General features: G+C 38.6%; 1 protein-coding gene across 14 annotated transcripts in view; it reads right to left on the bottom strand.

Annotated features, from left to right (window-relative positions):
* The window catches only part of DLC1 (DLC1 Rho GTPase activating protein), a 416,411-nt gene that overhangs the window by 205,769 nt on the left and 193,667 nt on the right, over nt 1-16,975 (bottom strand). For all 14 annotated transcript variants that reach the window (XM_068532231.1, XM_068532233.1, XM_068532234.1 and 11 more), the window contains one exon: nt 15,302-15,335. In XM_068532231.1, the coding sequence (XP_068388332.1) occupies nt 15,302-15,335 (34 nt within the window). The remainder of the gene's footprint in view (nt 1-15,301; nt 15,336-16,975) is intronic.

Here is a 16,975-nt window from a genome sequence, read left to right as displayed (position 1 = left end):
TTGGTGCACGCTAAGTGTTTTTAGATTTTTTTTTTTAGTGATTGCTTTTATTTATTTTTTAATTTATTTTTGGCTGTGTTGGGTCTTTGTTACTGCATGCGGGCTTTCTCTAGTTGCATCGAGCAGGGGCTACTCTTTGTTGCGGTGCATGGGCTTCTCATGGCCGTGGCTTCTCTTGTTGCGCAGCATGGGCTCTAGGCACGTGGGCTTCAGTAGTTGTGGCACGCGGGCTCAGTAGTTGTGGCTTGCCAGCTCTAGAGCGCAGGCTCAGTAGCTGTGGCACACGGGCTTAGTTGCTCTGCGGCATGTGGGATCTTCCCGGACCAGGGCTCGAATCCGTGTCCCCTGCATTGGCAGGTGGATTCTTAACCACTGCGTCACCAGGGAAGTCCCAGTGCTTTTTAAAAGGATGCTGACAAGACTGTTGGGAGGCAAGGCTGACACAAATAACACACTCAATGGACAATGACAATCCACATGTGATTAAGAATGAAAACGACCGGTACAGACTATATACGCTATAGATGTATCATTTAAAAAAATATGAAATTATCATGAGCAGGAGTTGTCATAGGAGACTTCAGGGTGAAGGTGGGACCCAAATGAGACCTTGGGGGATGGGGGAGTTAATTTCTGGAAGGGAAACAGTTGGAACAAAGGTCAAGTTATGCAGAAGCAAATTCAGGAGAAAAGTGAGGTTGCTACCATGGTTACAGCGGAAGGTGCACGTTAGGGGAGGATGGGAGATAAGGTTGGAAAGGAAGGGAAAAGTCTGATTAAGGAAAAATTTGTTCATCAGCCTGAGGAGTCTTGGCACTTAAACCACTACGTACAGCATAGTGGTTAAGAGCATGCACTCTAGCTTGTGTTGCTTGCTTTGAATCTTGCCTTGGCCATAGTGTGACTTTGGTTATTTTAGGAAGCCTCTCTGAGTCTCAGCTTCCTCATCTCTATAACGTGGAAAACATTACGTCTCCCTTATATGGTTGCTAGAGGATTATATGAGGTCATATCTATAAAGTGCTCAGAAAAGTGCAGGCACAGAGTAAATGTTTGATATTATTATTCATTCAACCATTCATTTGACAAACACTAAGTCAAAAACCTCCTAAGAGGCTGGCACTACATAGGTGCAGGGAAAATGTCTGCCTTTCAGGAAATCACAGCACAGCAGGGAAAACGTTTGGATAAGTATACAGAAGACCATAGACTTAAAAAGGTAGATAAAGAAATGATGAAGTGTACCATGTTGTCCTCCATTTATCTATTTCCTTAAATCCATAGGAAAGAACTGATTTAACATTTATTTTAAGAAGAAGTTTATCACCAGGATTAACAAAGTGTTGTAGGTCAATATACTTCAAAAACAAACAAGCAAGCAAGCAAACAAACAAACTCATAGAAAAAGAGATCAGGTTTGTGTTACCAAGGGCAGGGAGGGGGAATCAGATGAAGGTGGTCAAAAGGTGAAAACTCCCAGTTATAAAATAAATAAATACTAGGGATGTAATGTACGACATGATTAATATAATTAACACTGCTGTACGTTATATATGAAAGTTTTTAAGAAAGTAAATCCTAAGAGGTCTCATCACAAGAAAACTTTTTTTTCCTATTTATTTTGTATCTTTATGAGATAATGGATATTCACTGAACTTATTGTGGTGATCACTTCATGATGTATCTCTGTCAAGTCATTATGCTGTACACCTTAAACTTACACAGTGTTGTATGTCAATTGTATCTCAAAACTGGAAGAAAAAAAGAAACAGTTTACAAAATTAGCAGTTGGGAGTCACTGGAATGTGTTTTCTGGGGAAGCTCAATGGTTAGAAAAATTACAAAACAAAAAGCAAAACCCCAATTTGGTGGGTGAGTGTGGGCTTTTGGTGACCATTTTGTTTAAACATCACTTGTAGAATTCTATAAGATCATTTCTACCTGATTACAGTAGTCAGGACAAAATAGCTTCTTGTATTCATAACCCATTCTCCTGAAATGGCCAGATTGGTGCTCTGGACAGCCTGCATACAACAATATGGGCACCAGCCTTTTCTTGGGCATTGGTTAATTTGTTATGGTTGTTAATTACTGTCTTAGATTTCCCACTTAGATAAATCATACCTCAAAATCATATATTAATTCTAAAACAGAAATGTTTATGGATCAGTCTGGAAGAGATACTGAGCTCAAACTTTTGCCTACAGAAACACAAATCGAAGCCCTTCAAACCAATGGAAGGTCAATAAGAGAAGAAAAGTACAGTCACACCAGCAGAATTTTAGGTCATTTCATACTCAGACAGGTCAAAGTAATACCTAGTTACAGGTACTTTTCCAAAGTAAGTGTACCTCTCTAAAGAAATTAGAATTAACATACAATTATCTTGTGGGTACATATTTGTGTATATATTCAAACTATAATAAAAATAACTGAACTGCAAATGGGGCAGTCTATAAAGGTAAATATTTGAAGGCATCAGATTATCTGATATGATGAGATATGATTTTCAAACTAAATGAAAGTTGCATCGCTTTGTAAATAAAACTGATAGAAAGAGGCCTTTCCATAAATTGTCTTTCTTCAAGGGAGATTGAAAATGACAAATAAATTTTTCTACTAATAAAAGGTCAATGTCACAGTTCTAAGAGGGAAGTTTATGGCAATACAATCCTACCTCAAGAAACAAGAAACATCTCAAATAAACAAACTAACCTTACATCTAAAGCAATTAGAGAAAGAAGAACAAAAAAGTCCCAAACTTAGCAAAAGGAAAGAAATCATAAAGATCAGATCAGAAATAAATGAAAAAGAAATGAAGGAAACAATAGCAAAGATCAATAAAACTAAAAGCTGGTTCTTTGAGAATATAAACAAAATTGATAAATCACTAGCCAGACTCATCAAGAAAAAAGGGGAGAAGAGTCAAATCAATAGAATTAGAAATGAAAAAGGAGAAGTAACAACTGACACTGAAGAAACACAACGGATCATGAGAGATTACTACAAGCAACTATATGCCAATAAAATGGACAACCTGGAAGAAATGCACGAATTCGTAGAAAAGCACAACCTTCCGAGACTGAACCAGGAAGAAATAGAAAATATGAACAGACCAATCACAAGCACTGAAATTGAAACTGTGATTAAAAATCTTCCAACAAACAAAAGCCCAGGGCCAGATGGCTTCACAGGTGAACTCTATCAAACATTTAGAGAAGAGCTAACACCTATCCTTCTCAAACTATTCCAAAATATAGCAGAGGGAGGAACACTCCCCAACTCATTCTACGAGGCCACCATCACCCTGATACCAAAACCAGACCAAGATGCTACAAAAAAAGAAAGCTACAGGCCAGTATCACTGATGAACACAGATGCAAAAATCCTCAACAAAATACTAGCAAACAGAATCCAACAGCACATTAAAAGGATCATACACCATGATCAAGTGGGGTTTAACCCAGGAATGAAAGGATTCTTCAATATATGCAAATCAATCAATGTGATAAAACATATTAACAAACTGAAGGAGGAAAAACCATACGATCATCTCAATAGATGCAGAAAAAGCTTTTGACAAAATTCAACACACATTTATGATAAAAACCCTCCAGAAACTAGGCATAGAGGGAACTTACCTCAACATAATAAAGGCCATATATGACAAACCCACAGCCAACATCGTTCTTAACGGTGAAGAACTGAAACCATTTCCTCTAAGATCAGGAACAAGACAAGGTTGCCTACTCTCACCACTATCATTCAACATAGCTTTGGAAGTTTTAGTCACAGCAATCAGAGAAGGAAAAGAAATAAAAGGAATCCAAATCAGAAAAGAAGAAGTAAAGCTGTCACTGTTTGCAGATGATATGATATTATACACAGAGAATCCTAAAGATGCTACCAGAAAACTACTAGAGCTACTCCATGAATTTGGTAAAGTAGCAGTATACAAAATTAATGCACAGAAATCTCTTGCATTCCTATACACTAATGATGAAAAATCTGAAAGAGAAATTAAGGAAACACTCCCATTTATCATTGCAACAAAAAGAATAAAATATTTAGGAATATACCTACCTAAGGAGACAAACGACCTGTATGCAGAAAATTATAAGACACTGATGAAAGAAATTAAAGATGATACAAACAGATGGAGAGGTATACCATGTTCCTGGATTGGAAGAATCAACATTGTGAAAATGACTATACTACCCAAAGCAATCTACACATTCAATGCAATCCCTATCAAACTACCAATGGCATTTTTCACAGAACTAGAACAAAACATTTCACAATTTGTATGGAAACACAAAAGATCCCGAACAGCCAAAGCAATCTTGAGAAAGAAAAACGGAGCTGGAGGAATCAGGCTCCCTGACATCAGACTATACTACAAAGCTACAGTAATCAAGACAGTATGGTACTGGCACAAAAAGAGAAACATAGATCAACGGAAGAGGATAGAAAGCCCAGAGATAAACTCACACACATATGGTCACCTTATTTTTGGTAAAGGAGGAAAGAATATACAATGGAGAAAAGACAGCCTCTTCAATAAGTGGTGCTGGGAAGACTGGACAGCTACATGTAAAAGAATGAAATTAGAACACTCCCTAACACCATACACAAAAATAAATTCAAAATGGATTAAAGGCCTAAATGTAAGACCAGACACTATAAAATTCTTCGAGGAAAACATAGGGAGAACACTCTATGACATAAATCACAGCAAGATCCTTTTTGACCCACCTCCTAGACAAATGGAAATAAAAACAAAAATAAACAAATGGGACCTAATGAAACTTAAAAGCTTTTGCACAGCAAAGGAAAACATAAACAAGACAAAAAGACAACCCTAAGAATGGGAGAAAATATTTGTAAATGAAGCAACTGACAAAGGATTAATCTCCAAAATTTACAAGCAGCTCAATATCAAAAAAAAAAAAAAAATCCCAATCCAAAAATGGGCAGAAGACCTAAATAGACATTTCTCCAAAGAAGATATACAGATTGCCAACAAACACATGAAAGGATGCTCAACATCACTAATCATTAGAGAAATGCAAATTAAAAGTACAATGAGGTATCACCTCACACCGGTCAGAATGGCCATCATCAAAAAATCTACAAACAATAAATGCTGGAGAGGGTGTGGAGAAACGGGAACCCTCTTGCACTGTTGGTGGGAATGTAAATTGATACAGCCACTGTGGAGAACAGTATGGAGGTTCCTTAAAAAACTAAAAATAGAACTATCACATGACCCAGCATTCCCACTACTGGGCATATACCCTGAGGAAACCATAATTCAAAAAGAGTCATGTACCACAATGTTCACTGCAGCTCTATTTACAATAGCCAGGACATGGAAGCAACCTAAGTGTCCATCGACTTTATCCATTCATGATGAATGATGAATGGAAGCAACCTAAGTGTCCATTGACTTTATCCATTCATGATGAATGGATAAAGAAGATGTGGCACATATATACAATGGAATATTACTCAGCCATAAAAAGAAACAAAACTGAGTTATTTGTAGGGAGGTGGATGGACCTAGAGTCTGTCATACAGAGTGAAGAAAGTCAGAAAAAGAAAAACAAATACCGTATGCTTTACATATGTATGGAATCTAAAAAAAAAAAAAAAATAGTTCTGAAGAACCTAGGGGCACGACAAGAATAAAGATGCAGACATAGAGAATGGACTTGAGGACACGGGGAGGGGGAAGGGTAAGCTGGGACGAAGTGGGAGAGTGGCATGGACATATATACACTACCAAATGTAAAACAGATAGCTAGTGGGAAGCAGTCGCATAGCACAGGGAGATCAGCTCGGTGCTTTGTGACCACCTAGAGGGGTGGGATAGGGAGGATGGGAGGGAGACGCAAGAGGGAAGAGATATGGGGATATATGTATATGTATAGCTGATTCACTTTGTTATAAAGCAGAAACTAACACACCATTGTAAAGCGATTATACTCCAATAAAGATATTAAAAAAGAAAAAGGTCAATGTCAATTAAAATATGGAAATGCAGAACTGCCTCCTTAGCCTGTTCTGGTAGTTCATAGCCACCTCTTCAATGCTGACACGCCATTCTTTCAAGGGATAAATGGGGGAACAAAATGTGCACAAGACGTTTTCAAGGAAGAAATTTCAAGCTTGTCAAATATTGTGAAAAGTTATGGTCATTGACAGACCAGAGATTAACTAAGTGCCTGCATGAGTTTTTTGGTATGTCACACAAATGGATTAATTTAAAACTATTTCTTGAGCATCTGCTGTGTGCAAGATTATACACTGGGTGAGGGGCTGACAAAGATGAAATGTGGGGTTTATGCCTTTAAGAAAGTCACAGACTGATAGGGAAGAGAATTCATCAATCAAATTTAGGAATCACTAAATGCTGTAGAAAGATACAGCCACCTTTGGATAACCACTCTAAGTGTAGGAGGTAATATATATATATCTATATCTATCTATCTAGCTATCTATCTATATATATATACACTTATATACACACATATACATATATATATATTTTAAACATTTCTTCTTAAAGGAATTTTTTCTTTTTTAAAAAATTTAATTAATTAATTAATTAATTTATTTATTTTTGGCTGCGTTGGGTCTTCATTGCTGTGCGCGGGCTTTCTCTAGTTTTGGCGAGCGGGGCTACTCTTCGTTGTGGTGCACGGGCTTCTTATTGCAGTGGCTTCTCTTGTTGCAGAGCACGGGCTCTATGTGCGTGGGCTCAATAGTTGTGGCTCGCGGGCTCTAGAGCGCAGGCTCAGTAGTTGTGGCGCACGGGCTTAGATGCTCCGTGGCATGTGGGATCATCCTGGACCAGGGATCAAACCCGTGTCCCCTGCATTGGCAGGTGGATTCTTAACCCTTGCACCACCAGGGAAGCCCGGTAATATCTGAATTGCAACTTGTTAAAAGAAAAATTATCGTGTACTCGCTTTGCTTGCAATATAATTGAGAAGAAAAGGAAATATGTTTGATTGGTTCCGGTGATACAGTAGCTTTGTTTTACTTACTTGGTAATAAAAGAAATATCAATAGAACGTTAAGAAATAGATTTAAAAAATTATCTGTATTGAAAAATATCCTATGAATTCGAGATCTTTGGCATTTAAGAATAGCTTACTTGTATTTTTCATGAATTCCTTGATACCTAAAAGCTAATGTGTTTCCTCTCAACAGCCCGCTCAGCACAGCCAACTTTTCATGGATTAGTTTACATTAAGTTTCAGAAAAACTGAGAGGTTATGTGTGGGCATACCCTAAATTCCTTTCTCATAAAAAAGCAGGCAAGCAGAGACCATAATACTAAGAAAAATGAAATAAGTGAGTATTCATCAGCCATTAGTAAAGAAATAATGAATTTCATTTTCTGAGAGTGAAAGGGAATAAAGAATTTGGAATGCTGGCCAAAGTCCAGCCTGGCCTGATAAAGACAATTTTCAGATCCTGTCCAACCCTGTAGAACAGCTGGGGGTCTTTGCAGTTATACAAAGTGCTTCACCTACAATAGAATGATAGGATTCTACGTTTAGCTTTGGGAGTATTGTGCATATAAAGTATTTGCTGATTTATTTATTTATTTAATTTTAAAAATATTTATTTATTCATTTAATTTAAAAAATATTTATTTATTTATTTAATTTTAGCTGCGTTGGGTCTTTGTTGCTGTGCGTGGGCTTTCTCTAGTTGCGGTGATTGGCGTTACTCTTTGTTGCAGTGCATGGGCTTCTCATGGCAGTGGCTTCTCTTGTTGTGGAGCATGGGCTCTAGGTGCTCAGGCTTCAGTAGTTGTTCCTTGTGGGCTCAGTAGTTGTGGCACACGGGCTTAGTTGCTCCGCGGCAGGTGGGATCTTCCCGGACCAGGGCTCGACCCGTGTCCCCTGCATTGGCAGGCGGATTCTTAACCACTGTGCTACCAGGGAAGTCCCCTTTGCCGATGTTTTAAATATGTCATTTGTTCTTTCACTTCCCAAACATCAAGCAACTCCAGTAATGCCAGCCATTGGAAACAGAATTGAATGAAACAAAATTCCATCTTTCAAGGTGCTTACAGGCTAGTGAGTGAGACAGCACTACAAACGACCTGATCTGTACTAAAATGGAGACATAAAATAGGGCAGTCTTTCAAAGAACAACACTGAAATCTAGCAGTTCTAGTTTTGTCTTTTCATCAAATCCCTTTGGATCTATTGATACTGGAACATGACAGAGTGGAATAGATCACACTGGTAATTCTCTGAATCAAAGAAATGATGATCAGACTAGAAAATGAGGAATGTCTTTGCATTTCAGTTTTTTGTGGTTTTTTTTGGTTGTTTGTTTTTGTTTTTGGCCCTCTGCATTTCCCTTCTCCGTGGTCAAAAGCAGCCAAGAAAATTAATACCAAAAGGCACCAAGTCTGGGCTTTGTTATTTAGTATGTTTACAAGGAGCTTGGAATGAAATTATGAAAATCCTATTTTTCCCCCTCACACGTGTCACAAAGTAGTGCTTGATTTCTATGTTCTGCCTTACTAGCCACAACACAAAGTTTGGAGAGACTATGAACCTGTCATATGCTTCTGAAAGCTGTCTTTCACAAGTGTTTCAGGCTATAATTATTCATTATCTTGCTTTTTAACATTTACTGGCCAACAAAATAACCTAGAGGCAGGAGAACAAACATTCTAAGAAAAATGACCAAGGAGCGTAATCAAAGTTGGATTCTGAGTTACCTTTCTCAATGGTGCCCTTCACACACTTGTATGGGATAGATCCCCAAATAACATCATTAAATAGTTGCCCAGCTGAGATATTTGGCAGTTGTGGGGGCAATAGGCGTAAAGGGGGGGGGGCGTTTTAGAACCATGTTAATTCTAAATGATTAAGACGGGAGCCAAAGCATCTTTGTCATAATTATAATTAATTGGTTAATGTGTACTTACAGAGCACCCACTATGTGCTAATAGCTGTTTTAATTACGGAGCATGCAAAGACCACATTCTTGATCTAGAAAAGCTCACAGCCTAGAGAAGAGAACATACAGCAAAGCAAGATGATAAGACTGTAACTGAAAACACAGAGTGTTCTAGGAACACCGAAAAATCAAGGACTAACCCTGCCTGGGAAATAATTCATTAAGGAGATGTTATTGTTGGACAAGTAGAATTTTCAAGACAGAAAAGGCAAAAAAAATTTGCCATTTTTGGCTCATGATTGTGGTCTATTTTCTATGGGCTGCTATGTAGTCTGACAAAATTTGTGTTTTATGATTTCATTTTAGAATGAGAGATTTCATATTACTCCTTAATACTACTTCTCAAATACACTCAGAGAGCCACATTTTGGTGACTAAAATGCAACGCTAATTTTCTAATTTACTTGCTTCTAGGCAATAGAGAACACATTCTAAATCATAAGGGTAGATATTTTTCTCCTCCATGTGATTGAATGAAACTACATTCATTTAGGATGAAGAAAAACATGGTCCATATCTTCTCTTTTTCTTGGATAAGTCATTTCTCTCTTTCTCCCTCTATCTTTACCTATCATCTGTATTTTTAAAAAGGCAGTGCACGATCTACGTAGAAGTAGAAAGATCCAAAGTTAGAAGGGGTTCTGTGGCTGTATGTTGTGGCTGAAGTTGGACAAACAAACCAACCAATGAACACAAAGGAATAGAAAGAAGAGAAAACATTGGTAGGTTTATCAGTGAGACTCCTAGCAGGAAACAGATGGCACCCTAGGTAAACTGAGGGGAGTTTAGTAACAGAACTATTGATAAAGGTGTAGGGGAACCACAAGGCAAGAGGAGAGAATGGTTGTCAGAACCTGGAAACCTGGGTGGAAAAGGCCAGCAGTGACTCCTCGGGAAGCAGAGGGGGGAATAAACTACCCAACCTCACAGCCGTAGTGTCCTCCCAACCGTCAGTCTCTTGCTGGGCCTCCTCACTGGTGCGAAAGGAAAACTGAAAGGAGGGCAGCCCATTGATTTTGCCCACACTGGTCTGCCTGCAGGTCACAGAGCTGGGGAGAAGTAGGGTGGAGGGTGGATCTGAGGGGTGAACTGGGCATATCCAATACCATACACCACATCCAGATTACAAATGGCCAGCTACGTCAAGCAGGAAAGTTTGATATTATCCTGTAATTAGTAAGGAGGCCCCAAAAAAGTTGAAGTAGAAATCGATATGATCAGGTGATGCTTTTCAAAGATAACTTTGGTGACAGTGTAGAGAGTGAACAGGTGTAATGATCAGTTAAGGCAGGGAAACCAGCTCTGGATGCTGTTTCAAAGTCCAGTGCAAAGTGAAGCCTGCTTTAAAACAATGGCAGGAAGAATGGACACGGGATGATTAGGTGGCAGTGTTGACAGGACTGTGTGCAGGAGGTCAGGGAGGGAGGATGGGAGCTGGGTAGACAGGATCCAATTACCCCAGGGTCTAGGGATGCTGGGGAGTCCTAGGAAAATGGGACTCAGGGTATACATTTCTTAGGGAGTTATCTTTTGTGAAAATCGAAGATTATCTGTTCACTAGAGAGAATGTCACCTTAATAGAGCTAGGAATTTCTAAAGACATGTTACAATATGGCCAAGTCTGCCTATGCTATGATGACCTCTGTCTGAATTAACTTACTCAGAGGCTTTTGGAGAAAGTGATCTCTTTCTTCCACATGGACAGCTGTTCAGCTGTTAATTGGCGCCCCGAGGAAGCATTTAAGAACTCTTGGAGCAGACGAGAGCAGCAGTAACACAGCTAGCTTCTATTTGGCTTGTGCACATACTGGTTATAAGCACAACTCATTATCATAAGAAACAGCTACCATTTTTTAGAGCCTACTTTGTGCCAAGCATTGTTGCCTTACAATAACAACATGGCAACTTCTTTATTTATACTTTAGAAATGGGAAAATGAAGAGGTTAAGTAACTTGCTCAAGGCCACACGGATAGGAAGCAGATGTGCTGGAAAATATACCAATGGCATTGGGCCCACTCTTTACAGATTCTGGTGGCATAAGGGAAGTTAAATGAAATTATTCTGTGTTGGATACAATTACACATATTGATACTTGTATGATTAATGCTGATTTTTTTTTTAGAAATTCACGGTCTTTTATTTATTTATTTATGACTGTGTTGGGTCTTCGTTTCTGTGCGAGGGCCTTCTCTAGTTGTGGCAAGTGGGGACCACTCTTCATCGCGGTGCGCGGGCCTCTCACCATCGCGGCCTCTCTTGTTGCGGAGCACAGGCTCCAGACGCGCAGGCTCAGTAACTGTGGCTCACGGGCCCAGTTGCCCCGTGGCATGTGGGATCTTCCCAGACCAGGGCTCGAACTCGTGTCCCCTGCATTGGCAGGCAGATTCTCAACCACTGCGCCACCAGGGAAGCCCAATGCTGATTTTTTAAAACAAATTTATTGGACTCTATTTCAGATCTGGAGAATACACATTCCGATATAGAATTTCTTGAGAACAATATTTTTATTTGATTCTTTTCCTGGGAAGATTTCTGAATAACCTGGGTTAAGAACTTTTCAACTGAGAAGAGGAAAAGGGGGACGCTGGCCCAGTGAAATATGCTCAGCTAGAGTCTGAGTTCCTTCCAGGCAAGGACCATGCCTTGTTCATAACTGCTTCCTTGATAAAACCTAATATGATGTCTACTATATGTTGCTGTTCAGTAAGTATTTGTGGAATAAATGAACCAATGGGATGCTGTTTCAAAATAGTCTCCCCTTGGAGGGTTTTGTCATCCCAAGATGGCACACAAGCAGCAGAATGATCCCACTAGGCTGAATTTACACAGCAGCACGGATCAGAAGAGAAGGTGGTTACTTAAAGCACACACTGGGGCTTCCCTGGTGGCACAGTGGTCAAGAATCCGCCTGCCAATGCAGGGGACATGGGTTTGAGCCCTGGTCCGGGAAGATCCCACATGCCTCAGAGCAACTAAACCCGTGTGCCACAACTACTGAGCCTGTGCTCTAGAGCCCGCGAGCCACAACTACTGAAGCCCACACGCCTAGAGCCTATGCTCCGCAACAAGAGAAGCCACCGCAATGAGAAGCCCACACAGTGCAATGAAGAGTAGCCCCTGCTGGCCGCAACTAGAGAGGGCCCTGCGCAGCAACAAAGACCCAACACAGCCAAAAAATAAATAATAAATAAATTTATTTAAAAAAAAATAAATAAAGCACACACTGGGGCAACCACACAACTGCAACTCAAGAATTATTAATGGAATGTTCCCAAAATGATTTTGTTTAGAGCTTCACAAAGCGTGGTGGAGTTGGTTCCAGTTGGCTTGGATGAGAGGTCACACAGATTAAAATAGATTTTCTTAATAAGAAACAATAGGCTAACAACTACTGAGCCTGCGCGTCTGGAGCCTGTGCTCCGCAACAAGAGAGGCCGCGACAGTGAGAGGCCCGCGCACCGCGATGAAGAGTGGCCCCCACTTGCCGTAACTAGAGAAAGCCCTCGCACAGAAATGAAGACCCAACACAGCCAAAAATAAATAAATAAATAAATAAAAATTAAAAAAAAAAAGCATAACAAACCTAGAAGCTTTCCACCATCTCTCTAAAAAGAAAAAAAAAAGAAACAATAGGCTACATTCATCTAGCAAAACAGAGAAAAAAAAAAAAATGACAGGCCTTATGGGTGGTAATGAAGCTTAACCCTATTTAGAGGCTCAATTAACCCCCAGAAGATTGAGTGGGTCCTCTGCCTTCCTTGCCATTCCTCTGTCTAGCAGAGCTTAAAAACAGAGATTCATAAAGAGGAATAAAGAGATTCACATTTGTATATAAAACACTCAAAATATTTTAAATATGGCATAATAAATTTTAGAAATAGAAGAAATTGATTGGACTTTTATGGGCCTTTAAAACTTTTTGAAATAAATCATACTCTCTTTTGAATTGGCAAATCTGTTACCAACTGAATAAAATATTCAAACATAACCCTTTATCTTGACATATAAATTCACTGATTAAAAAATCATTTCTTTCTTATATTTATATTGTCAAACAAAATTGTATTTCCTCTTAAAATAATCAGTACATTCTCAAGAAATGTAAATTAAAATCCATTCTGGAGTAAATTTCCATCATTCTAATATTTTAATACACAGAAGCCAGGTTCTGCAGAAATCAGCCCATCCTGGGTTAAACATCAGAGATGGGACATCCAGGGGCCTGGTTAGGTCATATATATCCACTGGTGGATCCTACCTTTCACAGATCGTCTTGCAGAACCTCTGTGAAAGGAAGTTATCAACTTTTAAAATTTGTGCCCCAGCAGTATAGAAATGACCAAAAGAGATCATTAAATAGTGACAATTAATTTCATGTTTGTGTTTTTGTTTTTGTTGGGGAGGAAAATATCCAGGATTATGACAAAAAGTGGTGGTTGCATTATATTTATGCTCTCTGTTTAATTAGCTCTTTGTTTTAATAAAAATATCTTTAAGAGAAGCTTGACAACTGAAATGCTTCTCCCTATCACATTGACATCATTTTAGTGGCAGAGGGAGAAGTCTTTGCTTCTCCAGTCCCTCAAGCAATGGCATTTCCATCCCTCCTCACCCTTTCCCTCCAGCCAAGAATTCCTATCCTAATTTTCTCCTTGGGGTATGAAAGAATTTGCTGATTTTCTGCAATAAGATGACAACTTTGCTCTGTTACACACTTTGTTTAAATTGCAGCCAATCTTGCGAATTACAGAGAATGTCACAACTCAAGATAAAGCACAACTTTGGCTAAGTTTCTTTTTCTTTGTGATGCAAATGCTCTCTTAACCATTTATGTCTTGTCCTAATGAGATAGCTGATACATCTATTATTGAAGGTATTAGAGCTCTGGAATGGTAATTTGAATTCGTTTAGTATATATTATTAATCCAAGTAATACCAACGCATGGATAAACTGAGCAGTTTTTCTCTTGAACTGACACATGATGCCAGTTCAATATTTTCCTTCTGTTCTGAAGGCTTACCTTTCAACGTATTAGAGAGAAGAGGCCAGACACAGCCTAAACAGAGGAGAACACTTTAGCTCATGGAAGAACACAAACTATGAACACTTGTGTGTGAAAACTATCTGGCAGCAAAAATCAAATCACTGAACTTGACAGAGAACATTCCCCATATAACAATCCTATCAGACCAATTCTAATGCGTTAGTGTAAAGTCACTTGAAGTCGTGACACCTTTTAGATGATACTCTAAACTTTTAAATTGGCTCAAAAATCACACACGTCTAAGAGCTAAGTGATATGCTTCAAGTTTGGTAAAGCACCTTTAATCAGTTTTTTAAAAAGATTATTATTATTACACAGAAAACATAAGACAATATTGAGGAGGATCAAAAGATGTTTGAAAAGCACATAATTTCATCAATTCAAGTCTAATTTTTCATATTTCTGTATTTTTCATTAGTCCTTATCCATTTCCCATAATACTGTTAAGTAGTTATAATCATAGCACAAAGCATAGAAAATATAATTTTTCTCTAATACAACTATTCATATTGCTTCACAATTATATTTTCGATGGTATGACATCAGCTTTAAACAAGTACATCTTTTTCTAGGACTACTAAATACGCTACTAAGATTTTTAAAAATCTTGATAATTATAGTCTTCCTTCAGTATCCACAGGGGATTGGTTCCAGGGCTCCCTGATGGACACCAAGATCCACAGATGCTCAAGTCCCTTATATGAAATGGCCCAGTGCTTGCATACAACCTATACACATCCTCCTGTATACTTTCAATTCATCTCTACATTACCTGTAATACCTAATACAAAGTAAATGCTATGTAAATAGTTGCCTTTGTGGCAAATTCCAGTTTTGCTTTTTGGAACTTTCTGGAATTTTTTGTTTTTTCAAATATTTTCAACCCAGGTTTGTTGAGTCTGTGGATGCAGAACCCATGGATACGAAGGGCCAATTGTATTAACAACAGATGTCCAAAGACCATTCCTCAGTACACTGAATGACATCTAATTATTTTCCTCAAGAAAAAAGTTGTGGTTGCAGTTACAGTTAATGCTACAAGAAGTACACACCTTATTGTAACAAAATGTAATGCTATGCTAGAAAACCATATTTTTTCCCACATTTTGAGCAAAACTTATTTTTCAGGAATTCAACCAAAACTTTTGCCCGGAGACTGACAAGATGTATACATTTTAGATATTTAATAAAATATCTATATGAAGATGGAATTTTATCCTAAAATAGGTAGGAGTGAAAACACAACCAATGTCAACTTACCAGCCTTTTCCTTCTCTGAAGTACCTGGAATAGCCTGAAAAAGAAAAAAAGCCACAAAATTGTGGTATTATTAAAAGGAAACAGCAAATAACATTATTAGGAAAATAACATTATTAGGAACAAAATGATGTCCCATAAATGGAGCAAAAATTAAATAGAACCTGACACTAGAAATATGAGAGAAGAGGAACTGAATAAACATTTTTTTTCCAAAGAAGGCACACAAATGGCACATGAAAAGATGCTCAACATCACTAATCATCAGGGAAATGCAAATCAGAGCCACAATGAGACATCACCTCATACCTGTAGAGTGGCTATCATCAAAAAGACAAGAGATGACTAGTATAGGCAAGGATGTGGAGAAAAGGGAACCCTTGTGCACTGTTGGTGGGGATGTAATTTGGTGCAGCAGTATGGAAAACAGTACGGAGGTTTCTAAAAAGTTAAAAATAGAACTACTCGGGACTTTCTTGGTGGCGCAGTGGTTAAGAATCCACCTGCCAATGCAGGGGACAAGGGTTCGAGCCCTGGTCCGGGAAGATCCCACATGCCACGGAGCAACTAAGCCCATGCGCCACAACTACTGAGCCTGCGCTCTAGAGCCCGCGAGCCACAACTACTGAGCCCATGCGCCATAACTACTGAAGCCCTCGTGCCTAGAGCCCATGCTCCACCACAAGAGAAGCCACTGAAATGAGAAGCCCACGCACAAGAGTAGCTCCCATTCGCCGCAACTAGAGAAAGCCTACGTGCAGCAACAAAGACCCAAGGCAGCCAAAAATAAATAAATGAATTAATTAATTAAAAAAAGAAAAGAAAATGAAAAGAGGATATCGAAGAGGTATCTGCACTCCCATATTCATTGCAACATTATTCACAATGGCCAAGATATGGTAACAGCCTCAGTGTCCATCAATGGATAAATGGGTAAACAAGATGTGGGGTGTGTGTGTGTGTAATGGTATATTATTCATAAATGAATAAGAAGGAAATCGTACCATTTGCAATAACATGTACCTACTTGAAGGCATTATGCTAAGTGAAATGAGCCTGACAGAGAAAGACAAATACAACATGGTATTTTTAATATGTGGATTCTTTAAAAAAAAAAAAAAAGGTGTGCAACTGATAGTATGAGAGAGTAGAAAAGTGGTTGCCAGGGGCTGGTGGAGTGGGGGAAATAGGGAAGGATTAGTAAAAGGGTATAAACTTTCAGCTGTATGATGAATAAGATCTGATGCACTAATGAAAGCATGGTGATTATAGTTGATAACATTGTACTATATAATTGATATTTGTTAAGAGAGTAGAACTTAAATATTCCCACCCCCCAAAAAGTATATGAGGTGATGGCTGTGTTAATTAACTAAAGGGGGAATCCTTTCACAATGTATACATATATCAAATCACTACAATGTACGCTTTAAATATCTTACAATTTTATTTGACAACTACACCTCAATAAAGCTGAAAAGAAAAAAGAGTTGTGGAACTATTGGTAAAGTCACGAGAGCCAGTTATGCTAATGCTAAATCAGTCACGTAATTGTTTTCCTCTCTGACGACAGACCCGTCTTACCCTTAAAAGATACTGGCAATAAATGAGACTAAAAACACGTTTGAATTGGGGTTGAATTTTTGTAGTTCGATTTCTTTGTCCTATTTTGGGAGG

This window comes from Eschrichtius robustus, chromosome 21, assembly GCF_028021215.1.
Source record: "Eschrichtius robustus isolate mEscRob2 chromosome 21, mEscRob2.pri, whole genome shotgun sequence".
Lineage (NCBI taxonomy): Eukaryota > Metazoa > Chordata > Mammalia > Artiodactyla > Eschrichtiidae > Eschrichtius > Eschrichtius robustus.
This window is presented reverse-complemented; position numbering and strand designations above follow the sequence as displayed.